At 40.2% G+C, this 18,399-nt stretch overlaps 1 protein-coding gene across 1 annotated transcript in view; it reads left to right on the top strand.

Annotated features, from left to right (window-relative positions):
* LOC124285428 (protein broad-minded-like) overlaps window positions 1–16,578 on the top strand; it is a 52,941-nt gene extending 36,363 nt beyond the window's left edge. The window contains 10 exon segments of the mRNA XM_046721655.1: window positions 714–825; window positions 1,975–2,071; window positions 8,112–8,231; window positions 8,819–8,902; window positions 9,627–9,696; window positions 9,940–10,061; window positions 10,610–10,764; window positions 11,538–11,678; window positions 13,193–13,381; window positions 14,126–16,578. Of these exon segments, the coding sequence (XP_046577611.1) occupies window positions 714–825; window positions 1,975–2,071; window positions 8,112–8,231; window positions 8,819–8,902; window positions 9,627–9,696; window positions 9,940–10,061; window positions 10,610–10,764; window positions 11,538–11,678; window positions 13,193–13,381; window positions 14,126–14,239 (1,204 nt within the window). The 3' untranslated portion in view covers window positions 14,240–16,578.
* The last annotated feature ends 1,821 nt before the right edge of the window (window positions 16,579–18,399 follow it).

An 18,399-nucleotide genomic window follows, 5' to 3' on the forward strand; every position in this document is an offset into this window, starting at 1 on the left:
CATCCTCTGTTGTCCAGGGTGTTATATCTCCACTATATACCCTGGACCCATTCACCACCATAGCCTCATTTCAGGTACACACTTGACATACACTGTATCATCCTCTGTTGTCCAGGGTGTTATATCTCCATTATATACCCTGGACCCATTCACCACCATAGTCTCATTTCAGGTACACACTTGACATACACTGCATCATCCTCTGTTGTCCAGGGTGTTATATCTCCACTATATACCCTGGACCCATTCACCACCATAGCCTCATTTCAGGTACACACTTGACATACACTGTATCATCCTCTGTTGTCCAGGGTGTTATATCTCCACTATATACCCTGGACCCATTCACCACCATAGCCTCATTTCAGAAGTGACGTCACCATCTCAATTATCACAAACTTAGTGTAAAATGTATCTTTAAGACATATCTGAGTGAGATATCAATGGGTTAAACTTTAGCCAGCTGAATTATTATCACACTTCTTAATATTGCTTGCTGGATTGAGGTGTAGAAACTACTTAAAGTTTTGGTATTCATAGAGCTGAGCTTTTATGCACACCTTACTTAATGTAAGTGATACACAAAACCTACTTGGTAAACAAGTAGTTGTCCTGATAGTGGTATCCTGATGTTTTTTGTCTTTTTCATTGCATTCCTAACATGTTGGGGTTGTGTGATGACGAGTGACCCTTGTGTGTGTCTTCTGTCCCAGTGACCAGACAATAGTGGACGTGTTGTCTGTGGAGAGGAACTTCCTTCTGGTCAAGACTCACCTGATTGGTGGACCCACGGAGAGGATGATCCCCCCTCGGTCTCTGGAACAGGTGAGGACACATCATCAATGATCATCATGCACCTCATTGTGAATTTGACAGCAGACGACGTGATTTGTGGGAGATGACTGATACAATCTCATTTAATATCATATGCTTTATCTGTGACGATCCGTTTTAGAATTGATCTTCAGTAACCTATGCTTGTCATAAGAGGTGACTAATGGGATTGGGTAGTCAGGCTCGCTGACTTGGTTGACACATGTCATCGGTTCCCAATTGTGTAGATCGATGCGCATGCTGTTGATCACTGGATTATCTGGTCCAGACTCATTTATCTATAGACTGCAACAACATAGCTGGAATATTGCTGAGTGCGCGTTAAACAAAACACAAACAAACCAAATCATATGCATTACTGTGATACCTTGAAGATCTGAGACCCCTGCTATGAATAATTGCCATATTCCTTAAAGTGTCCTACACAATGGAATTTCTGGTCAGACTCAGCGATGGTCAGCGATGTGTCACTGTTCCCCGATAAAATGGGATGTTATCCATTATATCAATCACTGGTTTGTATGGTCCTGACTTGAATTGCTACCTGCCACCATGATATAGCTTGAATATTGCTGACTGTGGCATAAAACACCAAACTGGAAGCCTGTTGTTGTTGTTTTCCTTACAACACTGGTATCATTACTTCCTGACATGATTAGATGTGAAGTGAGCATGTGTCACGGCCTGGCTGGCTGTCGTCCATTGTGAGTCCCACCAAAGTTGACACCCCCAATTTGGTCAAGGCGTTTGAAACTAATTTTCAAGACTGACATTGTTTTTAATGTTTCAGAATTTTGACCATGCTCTTAAATTCTCTCATAATATTCTCATTATCTCTGTATAGAGCTGAAGTTTGGCAATTTGGAATCTTGTTATGATGATGTCATATTTTGTTGAAATCAGTAAGATTTGAGTGTTAGTTTTAATGCAGGAAATATTTTGATATCAACGTGGACAGCTACGTTTTGTCAGGCATTTTTCGTTACCATTTTTTCCGGTTGGCAGCAGATTCATGTAAGCTACAGTTCAGGGGCAACATTTTAATAAGGTTACAGTATTTAGAGCCTGTTCTTGGAGTTCCCCCAATTTGTTGAATATTTGCTTGATATTTGCTGCTGATACCTGGTTCTCATCCTCCAGACACGTGATGGGGTGTACCCCTACCCCCTGTTCTCTGCCTACCCCCTCCCTAGGGAGTACTGCCCCAACCTGGCCGGCCGATCAGCCATGAAACAAGGTGAGCTCCTGGACACATCACTTACAACAATAATCACAGTTATGTTCCCCACACATGCAGATAGCGCCATAAGAAATTAGATGCCAAAATGGGTTAACATAATTCTATCAATTATGTCTTATTATTTGTGTTGATACAGTTTTTTTCATGGAAGGTTTTCCAATGAAATATATTCTTTAGTAGTAGAAATGAAACATCAAGAGTTACCTGATCTTTGTTTGCTGAAATTTTGAACAAATGAAACTTTGGGTTAATCTCAAAAGTCTTCCCCTTTCAAACTGCTGAAAATGTGTAAGTGGTAGTGAAAATAACCAGATATTCACGTACCATGTTTTTCATTGCCATTCAGAGTTTTAAATATTAAGAAATCTTAAGGTAACATTAAAAAATGTGATGATACTTATGGGGTTCATATATATCCCCAATACCAGAACACTTCAGTCTCCAAGGAAAACAAGCTTTTGGAAGTGCTAAATGTTCACAGTAAACTAGAACATGATCACAGTTCCTTTTGGGCTTGTTTTGTACTTTGGTTTATTTTGTTGTGATCAAGGAATAAGATGTTGGAAATTTAGCAGTTAATTTCTTATGGCCAAGAATGTGAAGGATAGTTTATAAATAGATGTACAAGTTTATTTTGTGAATGTTGTATTGCTACAGATGCATGTTCGTGGTGTAACACGATCATATGTTTTGTAGAAGTAGAATTATTTGTTATGCAAGTTCTGGGTGTTCAGAAATACCGATCTACATAGTATTCCTTGCACATCATCTGAGATGCTGGGTGTTCCTGGTCATGGTGATGACTTATAAAACTTGAAACCCATATGGTAGATCTAATGTTGACCTTTCGAGGGTCATGATTACTTTACCAGAGTTTCAGATGAAAGTCAGTATATAAGGGGCAAGTGGACAAGTTCTTGTTGGGATGGAGTGCCAGTACATGGTTATATGTTGGAGATGTTTGAATTCAGCATTGTAATGCTGCTTCCATACATGATACATGTTGTATCTGTCCACATATCAATTCCTGCTTGAAGTCTTGTCTCGTTATTTAAGAGAAATATTCACCAGGCCCACATTGTAGAGAGCATCCAGTCTATAGAATATATGTACATGCTTTAAATGGAAACAGTCACACAAATCACACAAATCACACAAATCACACAAATTTCATACAAGACATATTTTAGTATCAAATGTCACATCATACCAGTGAATATCATTGTAAATGTTCTTCATCAGTTATACAGTCATTTTGGGGAAGATATAAACAAAATAAGACGGTATGTTTCACAGACATTTACAGAGTACACTGGAATGTTTATAGTCAGCAGCCGAGCATTATGAATCATGTTTTAAGGACATTGGCTGAACATACTGTGAATTATGGCATCTGCTGAGTAAACTGTGAATCGTGATTCATATATATCTGATGAGCATACCATGAATCACGTTTCATATGTGCATCTGTGAGCATATCATGAATCATGAACATCATTTGAGAATACTCTGAATTACGTTTCATATGTGCATCTACGAGCATATCTTGAATCATGGGCATCTGTTGAGCATACCATGAATCATGTTTCATATGCGCATCTGACAAGCATATAATGAATCATGAACATCTGCAGAGCATATCATGAATAGTATTTCGTGGCCATAAGCTGAACATACCATGAATCAAAGATGTCTGCTGAGTACAAATTCCACTGATCAGATACTGCCTCTTGTAGGTCATCATGTCAACATGGTATATAGATGCTCTCATTCTGGGTGCACCTTTAGTGACAGACCTTTTCTACCCATATGACCTTTGTTGGATTCCATGGCAGACTAGGTCCAAATGCTTGTTGTTGGAGGTGACTTAATATTGTTGATGGTTTACATACCGTATATGACCGTCTATAAGCCGAATTTTGAGGACCAAAAAAAGCAGTCTGTAGAAGGGGGTCGTCTTATCCATGGGTTAGGCTTTCGTCAAACCTTTTTCCAGGGGTAAGAAAACAACATCGTATCACTTCGCGTGAACAAACAATAGAAGACGACTTTGTCAGTAGAGACGTCAAATTTGCAATTAAACATCACTAGACAAGATTATTTACCTTTTAAGTTCTAAGTTGTTTTTGCTGGGCATTGTATTATTTGCAGGGATTAAGATTACCGTGTGTATCTGAGCCGGAAATAGCAATCAGCTGTGCACATGGCGGGGATCGACTTATGCACGAAACATACCATTTTGACACTGATTTTAAGGGTCAAGTTTGGGGGTCGTCTTATCCATGGGGTCGTCTTATAGACGGTCATATATGGTAATGAATGATGAGGCTGTCTAGTACCTGTGTAACACCTGAGATAAACATTTCAGCCTTAGAGCCAACTGCTGAAGGCCGAGGTTTGTCTGGCATGATGAGTTGTGGAGATTGACCCTGATGAAGTGTTGATTGACGAAACATTCCCCCAATATCATTCAGATAAGATCTTTAGCTGATGCCATACCTCTGTGAGTGAAGGTCAGACGCGACCTCTGGACCCAGTCTCCCAAAATGACGCATCCTTCATTTTGAATGGATGTTCATAAGCTCACCTGAGCCAACTTCAATGGAGGTGTTAGATCTCTACACGCAGATATTGTGTCTGACTCAAAGAACTGATCTGAATGAGATTGAAATCCTGAATCCCAATACATCCCTTACCCCACATCAACACGTTGAGCTGACTGAACCTTTGTCGCACACAGTTTGAGTGACTAAGCTTGCCAACTTTCGACTTAAGTATCTCGCTAATTAATAGATCTGCCTGTTTGGCATCACTGAATTTTGTTTGATTGCAAAAGATGAATGACATTTTTTTGTATTTGCTTGCTGTTTTGTTGCACACTGGCACTGCATGCGAGCACCGTTCATGGAGATCCGCCACTTGTTGTTGACATCAAGTCATCATCCACCTGTTAGAAGGTGCACAATGTCTGAACAAGTCATTTCTAGTTGTACACATCCAATGTAATTATGAAAACATAGTTTATCAGCTATGATTTAGTGGTCTAGTAAGTTCTGGATATCTTTGATATTGTCTTATTCCTACCATTTAATACTTTAGAGAAATACTGATTTTATTGCAGTAATTATGAATATTCTAAATATAAAAGGTTTGGGGCTTTTGAAGTGTTACAGCTATCTTTTCTCATATAAAGTTAGAAATATTAGTATTTGAAGATGTCTCACATTTGACAATGAGCTAATTACAATATATACTGAAGAACAAAAGTAAGGGAACACTATTCCAGAATGTTATTTATTGTTGTGTTAAAAAAAATGAATTTCTTTGCAAATTAGAATGTGTGTTAATTACATTGCAATCTAGTTGTGTTATGAATTTTATGCACAGCAACTCACTGTGAAGTGTTTTGTCTGTTAGGTATGACATGATCCTTTGGTTATATGTTTAAATCCCAGATTTATTATTGTTTATATTGTTATAGGGGTTTTATAATCATATTGTCTCTTGTGTTTCACATGTAAACATCCAAGACTTGCATTAACATTTTCCCATGTTAAGCAGATATGCCATGATATAACCACTGTTTTACACGGAATAAAACCCACCTCAATCGCTCAATGTTTGGGGGGATATGAACATTGGGCATTCTGAAATATGGTAACAGTTACTTGGTGTAAAAGGGGGATTATATGGCTATAATAGGTCCAGAATGGTCTCCATGGTCCAGACTCTATTATTTCTAGGCTATGCAGGTGCTGTGGTATATATGTGCCATGATATGCAGGTGCTGTGGTATATATGGGCTGTAGTATGCATGTGCTGTGTTATATGGGTGTGGTATGCGAGTGCTGTGGTATATATGTGCCATGATATGCAGGTGCTGTGGTATATCTGGGCTGTAGTATGCAGGTACTGTGGTATATATGTGCTATGGTATGCAGGTGCTGTGGTATATGGGGCCTATGGTATGCAGGTGCTGTCGTATGCAGGTGCTGTATGTATATATGGGCCATGGTATGCAGGTGCTGTGGTATATATGGGCTGTAGTATGCAGGTGCTGTGTTATATGGGTGTGGTATGCAGGTGCTTTGGTATTTATGTGCCATGATATGCAGGTGCCGCGGTATATATATGCTATGGTATGCAGGTGCTGTGGTATATGGGTATGGTATGCAGGTGCTGTGTTATATATATGGGCCAGGTGCTGTGGTATATGGGGCCTATGGTGCTGTGGTATATTTGGGCTGTAGTATGCAGGTGCTGCTGTATATATGGGCTATGGTATGCAGGTGCTGTGGTGCCATGATATGGGTGCTGCTATGGCTATGGTATGCAGGTGCTGTGGTATATGGGGCCTGTGGTATGCAGGTGCTGTGGTATATATGTGGTGTTATCACAGTGCTGTAATAGTATGATGTGTGCCATGATATGCTGTGGTATATATGGGCTGTAGTATGCAGGTGCTGCGGTATATATGTGCTATGGTATGCTGGTGCTGTGGTATATATGCATGGTGCTGCTGTATTATATGGGGCCTATGGTATGCAGGTGCTGTGGTATATGTGGGTGTGGTATGCATATATGGGCTGTAGTGCTGTGGTATATGGTGCCATGATATGCAGGTGCTGTGGTATATATGGGCTGTAGTATCCAGGTACTGTGGTATATATGTGCTATATGGTATGCAGGTGCTGTGGCCATATATGCAGGTGCTGCTATGATATGCAGGTGCTGTGTTATGGTATGCTGGTGTGTGGTATATATGTGCCACATGATATGCAGGTGCTGTGGTATATATGGGCTGTAGTATGCAGGTGCTGTGGTATATATGGGCTATGGTATGCAGGTGCTGTGGTATATGGGTGTGGTATGCAGGTGCTGTGGTATATATGTGCCATGATATGCAGGTGCTGTGGTATATATGGGCTGTAGTATGCAGGTGCTGTGGTATATATGGGCTATGGTATGCAGGTGCTGTGGTATATGGGGCCTATGGTATGCAGGTGCTGTGGTATATGGCTGTAAGTATATGGGTGCTGTGGTATATATGTGCCATGTATGCTGCTGGTATATATGGGCTGCCATGATATGCAGGTGCTGTGGTATATGGGGCCTATGGTATGCAGGTGCTGTGGTATATGGCTGTGGTATGCAGGTGCTGTGGTATATATATATGGGCTGTAGTATGCTGTAGTGTGCAGGTGCTGTGGTATATGGATCTATGGTATGCAGGTGCTGTGGTATATGGGGCCTATGGTATGCAGGTGCTGTGGTATATATGGGCTGTAGTATGCAGGTGCTGTCGTATATGGGGCCTATGGCATGCAGGTGCTGTGGTATATAAGGGCTGTAGTATGCAGGTGCTGTCGTATATGGGGCCTATGGTATGCAGGTGCTGTGGTATATATGTGCTATGATATGCAGGTGCTGTGGTATATATGGGCTGTAGTATGCAGGTACTGCGGTATATATGTGCTATGGTATGCTGGTGCTGTGGTATATGGGGCCTATGGTATGCAGGTGCTGTGGTATATGGGTGTGGTATGCAGGTGCTGTGGTATATATGTGCCATGATATGCAGGTGCTGTGGTATATGGGGCCTATGGTATGCAGGTGCTGTGTTATATGGGTGTGGTGCTGTGTGGTATATATGGACTGTAGTATGGCCTGCAGCATATAGAGGTGTGTATGCAGGTGCTGTGGTATATAGGGGCTGTGGTATGCATGTAGTATGGTGTATAGGGGCTGTGGTATGCAGGTGCTGTTATGTAGGGGCTGTGGTATGCAGGTAGTATGGTATATAGGGGCTGTTGTATGCAGGTGGTGTGGAATTCAGGGGCTGTGGTATACAACTATCAAGAGGTGAATTCAGAATAAAGTCATTCTTTAACTGTTCCCCTGCTTCTGTCCTTCAGTATACACAATACAATCAATGTGACTGTTGATAAAACTGGAATGTTGTTAATGCCCAATTGATGTATATAACATGTACAGCCTGTATGTATGTATGCTGAATGAGTGCTGCATGTCTACACAGACAATGAGCTCAGCAAGTTCCTCACGGGGAAGGGAGACAGGAAGATGCCATGGGTGGAGAAAGGCCTCAACATCTTCGTGAAACTCCTCACCAACAAACCGGAACAAGCCAAGGGGAGCTGTGAGTATAGACACATTGAAGATAGATGTGATGGTAGACTAAAGGGAGTTAATACTCAGAGTAACTGCAAAGGCAAGAGCTTCGTACCAATTTATGATCACACAGGTTGTTTTAAGGGTTCTTGGTGTACAAGCTTGCATATCTTCAATAAAAATAAATCATCAACATGTATGAAAGTCTTGAGGGTATGCAAAGATATGATATCAGTTGTATTTTTGGAAATCAAGTATGGTGTTCCACATATGCGTGGGACTTCCTTGTCCATGCCTTGATCCACCAAAGTGCATTACTGAGAGGTTCCTTGACTCAAAAAATAGACACACCCAATTATATTTTCTTGTTTTAGTTGAAAATATAGAGGATTAGTATATTGGCATGTGTACTGTGACCCCATGTATAAGCCTTCAAAATCAATGCAAAATCAATTTATATACCCTGTGTGTAATGCAATCCTGAATTAGCACATCCATAGTTGTTGTCGCTTGAAAGTGTATCTGACTTGTATCTGACGATGTGTCTTATCCACTTTTAGAACTACTGTTCTTGATTAACCAATTCGTCCAATAAGTGTAGTGTGTTTGTTCCAGTGATGCAGCAGTTGCTGGAGCAGACGGTCAACACCCTCAGCAACATCCCAGAAGAGGCCATCTTCCCACTGCTGGACTTCTCACGTATGTTGGTCTGTTTGTTGTTTTACACTGCACTCAAAATGTACCAGTATAATGGAAGTCTGTTGAGTATGGACCAAACTATCCACTCTTGATATCATAGGCAACAGTCACCATTGTTAGGTTATGATCACATGATCACTGAAAAAGTCAGCACATCTTACTACCAGGTACTCGATCCACAAAGCTTTCAGAGAGTTATGATCTATCTTAATAATATGGCATAGAGCTACCAATGCTTTGTGGAGAGGCACCCTTATCTTTCCTGTGGACGAATCGTGACACAGATCTTCATGAGGCTGTTATATGTGTACTCACCACTGCTACACTTCTGCTTCATCACAGATTGAAATACTGTATCTGTGAAAGATTTTACTTACCGGTAAGTGTGTATGTGTATGAGAATTTGATTTTCTTTCCCAGATAGAATTGGTCCACATCAAATTGGTCAAAAACTTGATGGGTGGGATGGTTAGGTGTAGTGACTTGTTTGACAGAAGGGAATTGTACCCCTATTATATAAAGCACTGCCTAAAATATCAATCATTGATAATTTGATTATTTACAGATTGTGGTCATTTAGCTTGAAAATTATTAAGCTCTGAATGAAACAAAGAAAATGTTAGTCTGGTTTAAAATATGATATGATCAGTAGATTGTGCATGATGCATATTAAAAGTTGTATTGATTATTGTCTGTACCAGATATTCCTTTCCTTTTGAAACAGCTGATGATACTGGGATGAAGAAGTTCACGCTGTCTCCTTTACAGTTGTTGGGAATTAAGACAGTTGTTAGGTAAGTATTATCTGCCAGGACAAGATCAGTAACAGTTGTGAGGTAACAGTATTTATGGCAGTAATGTTATGGAGGTAGTATTGGTACAATGATTGACAATGATATCTATAGTTCCTATGTTCTTGCTGCCATGATGTTGCTAGAATATTGCTAAAAGCGGCGTAAAACCAAACTCAGTCAGTCAGTCCTATGTTCTTGAATATGCTTGTGAGAGATACAAAGGATGTGAGTATTGTTAAACAGGTATGGGATGCACCTCAAGGCTATCAACACCTCGGCTGCTGCCACAGACGGCCTGACCCAGCTCCTGAAACAGACTGGCTACTTCCTGAAACAGCAGCAGAAGGTTTTCAGGTCATCACTCCGTATCCTTGACAACCGCTAGATGAGGGGCTTGAGGACTGAATCTGAGGATCATTAGATCACCTTACAGTTCAGTGCATTATCTGTACACTGATACATCGTCCATGGGGTATTCAGGATGTTAGAATAGGTCCCCAGTATCTTCCAGGTTGTCCTGTCTTACATTTGTGATTGTCAGTGCACACTGATAAGGTGGACCCATGAAGATCCGGGTTAGAATTGTCTTCAGCAACCCATCCTTGTCATGGGACAATGGGATCGGCTGGTCAGGCTCGCTGACTTGTTGATACATGTCATCATATTGTGATTTGGGTAGATCACTGCTTATGCTGAGAGTCACTGCACATCCTTCCAGTCACTGGTTTGTCTAGTCCAGATATATATGTTTACAAACCATCATCATATAGATGTCAAGTATTCTTGAACGCAGATTTTAAAACATTCAGCCACTCACTTGTAGTAAATTCTTTTATGTGAAATTCAGATGCTTGGTAACACATAATGATGTCTTGTGTCCATGACAACTGGTTAGTTCCTGAACTAGACCCAGGTTACCTTCATGGCGGCTATCCTGGGTTTGACTGGTTTGCTGCCACTGTGTTCCTCATCTTCCACGGCAACATGGAGCGAGCGTGGAAGTTCTTGTACAAGTTCTCCTCCCTGGGGGTGTCCGGCTATCTGTGGATGCCCCGACTGCACGCTTCAGTATGTACTACTTTCTGAAAAACTGCTTGTCAATGTTTGACATTTGTTGGGTTGCATCAAGGTGATACTGGGCCAGAAGAGGTCATTATGCTGGTCATAAAAGTCAACCAGGTGGTCAAGCTTCATGACATGGTTGATTGCATGTCGAACAAACGAACGAACGAATATCCTTCTACCTTTATACATCTACATTCTTGATATTGACTTTATGGCAGTTGTTGTGAGTCATGAAGTATATTCATAGCTTTTCTCCATCATGTTATTCGACCATTGTTTTCTGTTGCAGACCAAGAGGTTTCAGAGCAATATGCTGTTAAGCCTTTGATAGACATTTTTAAATTGACAGGAAAACGACATGTGAAGCCTTTAGCGATAACAACTTCTGTATTGTGTGATGATGTTTCAGGATCACGTGATGAGGGGGCAAGACGTTTCCCTGAAACATCATTACAAACAATAATTATGTTTCATATCTTCCATAGAATGTTCGTCTACTGTCAGTATGAATCCAGTATCCTTTGTGGGGCGGTGGGGTAGCCAAATGGTTAAAGCGTTGGCTCATCACGCCGAAGACCCGGGTTTCAAATTCTCAAATTGGTACAATGTGTGAAGCCCATTTCTGGTGTCCCCCGCCGTGATGTTGTTGGAATATTGCTAAAAGCGGCATAAAACCTAACTCAGTCAGTCAGTCAGTATCCTTTGTATGGACAGCTAATATATGAGGGGTCTACCAGTGTATAGATTCAGTGTAAAGAAACTGTTGATGTTGACAGGTACACCTCCCGCCTCCACTAATGATGAGCGGCATACACCCAGTCTTCTCCAGCACGGCACACAACATCGAGTTCATCCTGCAGACAGAGCTTCCTCTGGTGGCCTCCGCTTTCAAGATGTCTGGATACACACCTGCACAGGTAGGCCGACAATATACCACATCGTGTTCAAATAATGATTATGTTTTGTGGGATAAATGTTTCCTTGTAGATCAGCATTCACTATGTTGAAATCTTTGTCTAAAGGCCAGTAGGGGGTCAGGTTCAGATACATCTCAGTTGCGTGAATTTTGTCACTTGGCAATTTGTGCGGAGTAATTGTGAAATTCTGTTGAAAATACAAGGTAATTATATTTGTTATATGGCAGTTTCTTTGATTGGTGAAATATTTTCAATAAAATTACACAAACAAGTTATGGTTTTCTTAAATGTAATGTTAAGATTACTTGATCACTGATAAAATTTCCCAAATGTAGAAATGTAAAGTATGCTTCAAGAGTGCACTTCCACTGGATCCGAATATGATGATAACACACACTTAGTGATGGTTCGTGAAGGAAGCTGACATAAAGTTGTTTAAATTGAGGGAATATTTGTCCGATTGACCAGAGTGAAAACACACTGTTGGTAAACAATGAACAGTGTACCTAGTTGTGTTCACAATCCTACTAGTGTTGGGAATTGGTTGAAATCTCATAATTGATGATTGGTTTGTAACCAACGAGCAATCATCGAAAAATATTGGTTAGCGTCATTTTCAAGATTTTCCTGTTCAGATTGTTATTGCAGATAAGTATAACATGGATCTCTGTTGCTTTTTGTCGTACTTAGATATGGCGCAAATTGCATTTGCGACTTTCACATCCAAAGTAAAATGATGCAACTTGCTACTTTTATGTGATGACTAGTATTACGTTAATATAACACCTCCCAAAGAAATATTCAGTTATGACTTTTCAGTAAATGAAGTGAAGTTTCTGAGAATTAAACCTGTTTTAAGGCCCTGACAACTTTTAAGATATGATCCACCTTCAAGTAGGTCCAAAATCGTTTGTGTTCGATTATGAGAAAATGTGATCGATTGCTTGGTCGTTTGGTCACTGCGACCAATCTTCGATTATTTAAATAAATCGGACCACCACTAAATCCTACTCTATCTAAAGGAAGCGATTGGGGTAGCTAAAAGGGGCGGTGGGGTAGCCTAGTGGTTAAAGCATTCGCTTGTCACGCCAAAGACCTGCATTCAATTCACCCCCTATAGGTATAATGTGAGAAGCCCATTTCTGGTATCCCTCACTGTGATATTGCTGGAATATTGCTAATAGCTGCTTAAAACTAAACTCTTTCACTGTTATAACACATATGGTCTGATTATATTTTACCTAACCATTTTCAAAGAGTGGCCCACTGATCTGGGGCAGCAAATTACCATGTAGAGTGACATCCCTTTGTCATGGCAGGATCAGCTTTAGGTTTCAATCTCACATTTGCCGACGTTACAATACGTGGTGTAAATTCATCTTGCTCCTGGGGTTCACCAAAGTGATAAATGTTCAAGACCTCTGTTTTCATCCCACTATTCTTCAAAGTAACATTGAACTCAACTCATTTCTGGAAACAAGCATGTTTTAAGAACTAGTTATTGTTGATTACAGATCTGTGTGCACTGGCTGAAGCAGTGTTTCTGGAACTTCCTTGACTGGGGCGACATCTGCCACTACGTGTGCACCTGCATCGTCCTCGGTGCCGACTATCAGGTGTATACATGCGTAGCCATTCTGCGACACCTCCAGCGCGACATCCTGCAGCATATGCAGACGCAGGAACTCATCTTCTTCCTCAAGGTCAGTTCAGTAGCAACATGTGAGCAGACACTAAGTTAGATGGCGTTCTCAGACTTTCTATAGAGTTGCTGTTTTATGTCCCGGTGGTATTTAAGATATGTTGTGGTGACGTGTTGATAATCAAGTCTGTGTTAGGCAAAGCAGTGTTAAACAGCATGAGCAATGAACCTTTGAAGGTGAGGTGAGGTGAAATTGGGTTTTACGTCGTACCTGAGAATATTTCGCTCATATGACAATGTGCATGCGTGTGTATGTGTATCGGCTGCTTGTACTAGCCCAGACTCAAGCTGGTTTTATAGTGCTAGCCCACTGAGATACCATGCCGCAGTGAAGCATGAATACCCCACTCAGACACATTATACTGACTCCGACCGACCAGTCCTTGTTGTACCCATTAATGCCGAGCTGCCAGACAGGGACCAACAAGTACCATATGCAGTCGGGGAATGAACCTTTAGAGCAGTAGGACACAGATTAATGTATAGCCATCAGATCCCCAGGCTTCAGGTGCAGTAGGGCCAACACAGCCCTATCATAAAGTTAGTGTATACTTGCAGGATCTTATGTGTAAAGACATGTGTATATTAATTTCATAAGTTTGGACAGAAGTAATGGTTAAGAATATGTAGAATCAGAAAAAATGTGAAGGGACCTTGCATTAGAATTGAGTTTACTGTCTCTGTTTATTCACAAGGGTAGTTTTTCTGTGTCCATCTGTGATTGCTACTGTCTGATGTTGTCCAGGAGGAGCCTATCACCGGGTTCCGGATGGCGGAGAACATCCGCTACATGCAGGAGTTGGAGAAGAAGTTCCGCAGGATCGTCCAGCCAGACATGATGAACATTACCAAGCCATGATGTCCTCACAAAGGAGGAGGAGGACCTGTTGAGGACAGGTTGCTAGGACCAGAAGAAGATAACGGGAACCAGCTTCCTTTGGTAACATGATGGTAGAGTTTCAGTGATTTAAGATCATGCAGTTGACAACTGTGGTCACTTGGTAGTTTCCAGACTCATTTCATGTTGATGCTCACCATGGATGTTGTTGGTGATTTACAGTGCCAGCTGTAGTATGTTTCTACTATACTATGTCTATACACCATGCCAGGAACATGAAGCATCGGAGACAAGTGTCTCTTGGTTTGAGTCCAGGTTTATGCTGAAGAATCTGTCTCATGTAAGATGTTTGGAAGTTGTCTCTTCTGAAGCAGTAAAAGTGATGCCTATATTGAACCAGATGATCTTGTGCTAAGATGATCTTGTGCTGCTAAGATGATCATAGCTCCCATTCTTTAACATAGGCTTATGGAAGTCTCATTGCTAAGATAGTTTTGTGACATGGGTCTCAGACAGGTTGCAAACCCTGAAAGGAGGATGCAACCTTCTCGTGACCACTTCTGCAAACTGTTTCTGTAGTCCTGGGGCGGTGGGGTAGCCTAATGGTTAAAGCGTTGGCTCGTCACGCCGAAGACCCTGGCTCGAATCCCCACATGGGTACAATGTGTGAAGCCCATTTCTGGTGTCCCCCGCCGTGATGTTACTGGAATATTGCTAAAAGCAGCGTAAAACCAAACTCAGTCAGTCAGTCAGTCAGTCCTGTAGTACTCCTCACCTGACCACCTACTATGTATATTCTATCTGCCAGTCAAAATACAAGCATTCACTAGTCTAATAGTCTGGTCAGCATGCTGAGCACTGAGCTTGACTGGTCTGTTTGCAGTCAGTATGCTATTATAAGTCAAGCATCTTGATATAAAACTTTGTATTTTGATTTTTAGACCTAATGTGGAGAAATATTCTTCAATCTCATGAACATGCATGTACTTTAAGTTAAGCTAATGGTACAGTCATGTTGTATCATTGATTACGCTGTATCCTAAACATTTATTTCTGTCATGTTTCATAGATTCTTGATTTAAGTCAATAATCATGTTGAAAATCAAAATGCAAATCTTCTGTTGCAAATCAAAGAAGCTGATGAAAATCATGGGTTAGATCTGAGACTGCAAGAACCACTGGAATGGCACCAGTGATTAGAGTAGCGTAAATTAATGCTTTTCTGGAGATAGAACAGATTGACAGACTACTGCATATTCACAATTTCATGTTTCATAATTTCATCACTCAGCCATTTGATGAAATTGTCTCATTTCATGTTTGTGCTATCCCCTGGGTGCATCGTAGTGGTAACCTGACACCTGATACTATACTTTTATCATAAAGTTTTACATATGCAAGATATCATTAATGCAAAGTCCATGTTTTGTGAATGTTATATTTATGATCTGATGTTTAAAGTTGTAATAACATGTAGAGATCATATGTCGCAGATTGGATCTAGAAAAGATTCACCATTTTTTTATTTATTTACCAATTTTCTGTTGTCTGTGGACAATCCGTACTTACTTCATTCCAATCAGCAGGCATTTTCTTTATTTACTTGGCTTAGGGATCAATCAGTCACAAATTTCACAAAATGGAATAAGAATAAATCTTGATTGCATTCTTGTTTTCCAACTCTTAGCCTGCCAAGTATAATTTGAGAATGAAAAACAAATATTGAATCATTTATGTTTTAGCTCTTAACCAATACTACCTTTAAAAGATCACATTTAGGAAAACATGTTTAATGTTTTTTACCACCAATGAAAATCAATCTATAAGCCAAGTAATTGGAAAAAGAGACGTGTCCTGTGGATGAGAGGGCGAGTGGGCAAGTGAGTGAGTATAGCAGAATGTGATACCACCAATGCCTCTTACATGGGTGAGTGAGTGAGTCTGAACATTGACACAATGCCCTACTATATACAACTGCACCACCTGTGCTTTGGTCTATGCCTTGTGGGGCGGTGGGGTAGCCTTGTGCTTAAAGCATTTGCTCGTCACACCGAAGATCCAGGTTCGATTCCCCACATGGGTACAATGTGTGAAGCCCATTTCTGGTGTCCTCTGCCATGATATTGCTGGAATATTGCTAAAAGTGGCGTAAAGCCAAACTCACTCACTCACTATGCCTTGTACACAGGTGGTGTCAGAGTGTATCTAACTCTAGAATGTGTGATTAGCATCAATCTTCACGTCCATGTTTGCGATGCAGACTTCTACCTTGGCATGATCTGTGATTTGATGTTGTAGCATCATCCGTCCATCATTCCATCAAAGGGTATGTTTTTGTATAATAAACATATTCTTTCATATCAAAGCCTATGTTGTTCTTACAAAGCTTCAAATTAAAAAAACCTGTCCCATTTTGTAAAATAGGAATCTAGATCTTCTTTTTCTGGACACAAATAGTATACAAATAAAAACTCTCAAAAGAACTTTAAGAACACCAGACTGTTTCATATGGCATGGGCAATACAGATAAACTATAGTCAAGTGGAAAACAGTGTTCCGAAACTTCTTTTGAGAAGTATATATATAATAATATGCACAAGCAAACTTACATTATCAAGAACAGCTTTCTAGATGTTACCAGAGAATAATAAATTGTAGAGTGTGACAGCTGCAAATATGATTGGTTGAAATACCAAACTCATACTTTTTACTGTCTGTCAGATTTATGTTTTTCTATAAATCTGAAGAAAAAAAGAAATGTTTGTGATTTGTCTCATTCAGCAACAAGTGACTTTGTTAGTTGGAATTATTACAAAGGACTGACACACTTTCACAGATTTGCAGAGTTTATTAATCAACACCAACAAATCACTAAACTTTTGATTCGGGCTCTTTTAATACTGAAGACTATTGTCATCGTTCCTGAAGATCTTATGGCTGTTTGGCAAAGGAAGTGACAACCAGTGTTTATAACACTGATTAAAATCTATTCAAACATAAATAAAGAGACTGAAAAGTACAATAATATGAATCAATAAACGGATGTAACTCTTCAAGGTTTGTACCAGTGAAGAGTTACTTATTTACAATATTAATTACAAAATTGCGTAACCATAGTCAAATTACTGCATGTTCCAGTGTAAACATGACTCTTCCTTGAGCAAGATTGAATCTGTTCAAGTTGGCTGACCTATGTTGGAAATTTAGGTCGTATTTGTGTCCAAGATGTTTTTGTTTAACCATTTTAATCAAAATGCTACATATTCATTTTTTAACATCGAAGTAATGAAAAGCTCTATTGATTTCCATCCTTTACGGGAAACCCTTCAGTTCATGCATTGACTATATCAAGCAACTGATTATGGTATTTGAGATGTTTTACATGGTCAGAAGTTTCAAATTCCAAGATTACATGCAAAGATACTTTTCATGGAATTTAATGGCTACCACTCAAAACACTGTCAGTACTTCAGATACTTGTGTAGACAAGCTTTCTATGTGTGAGTCAGGGGATTGGAGCTCGGAAGGACAAGAAACTGCACTGTAATGAATAGACACTGTAACCACCACCAGCTGCACCGTATGACCACGTTGAATGACATGTACATGATGTCATCATTCTACATTATTCAAATATCAATCTAACTCACAACACATCATGACATAAATACTGTTAAGATAACATTGTGAAGTAACACACAAAAACCAAGAAGAAAATGGTTGGAACCGTCCTCGATTGTCCAGTATCTGATATCTCCTTTGATGACCAAATACAAATTTGCAGTTACTGGTCATTTTAATGTGACACCATCTCCAGGTCGTGTATCACTAAGGTAACTTATCACAGCATTTATACCATCCATGAGCTTGAAATCAACAACCGGTCACTGTTGAGTGTACATGAACAAACAGTGCAATCTGACTATGAGTCAGTTGGGTTTTATACTGCTTCTAGCAATATTTCAGCAAAATGGCAGAGTGCCGTTCAGTTGGATGGTTGTTTTTATTGTTTTGTTCATTTAAAGCCAACTCAAAACATAGCTATGGTTGACAATGGTCCAGGGTTTATATAATAACTGGATGGAGATATTATACCCTGGAACATCGAGGATGAAACAAGGAGCATGGGATCCCAGCTGAAGGATGCACCAATCAACATCACACTTTGTTATTATCATTAC

This window comes from Haliotis rubra, unplaced genomic scaffold, assembly GCF_003918875.1.
Source record: "Haliotis rubra isolate DU_JTF1 unplaced genomic scaffold, ASM391887v1 Scf11, whole genome shotgun sequence".
Classification (NCBI taxonomy): Eukaryota; Metazoa; Mollusca; class Gastropoda; order Lepetellida; family Haliotidae; genus Haliotis; species Haliotis rubra.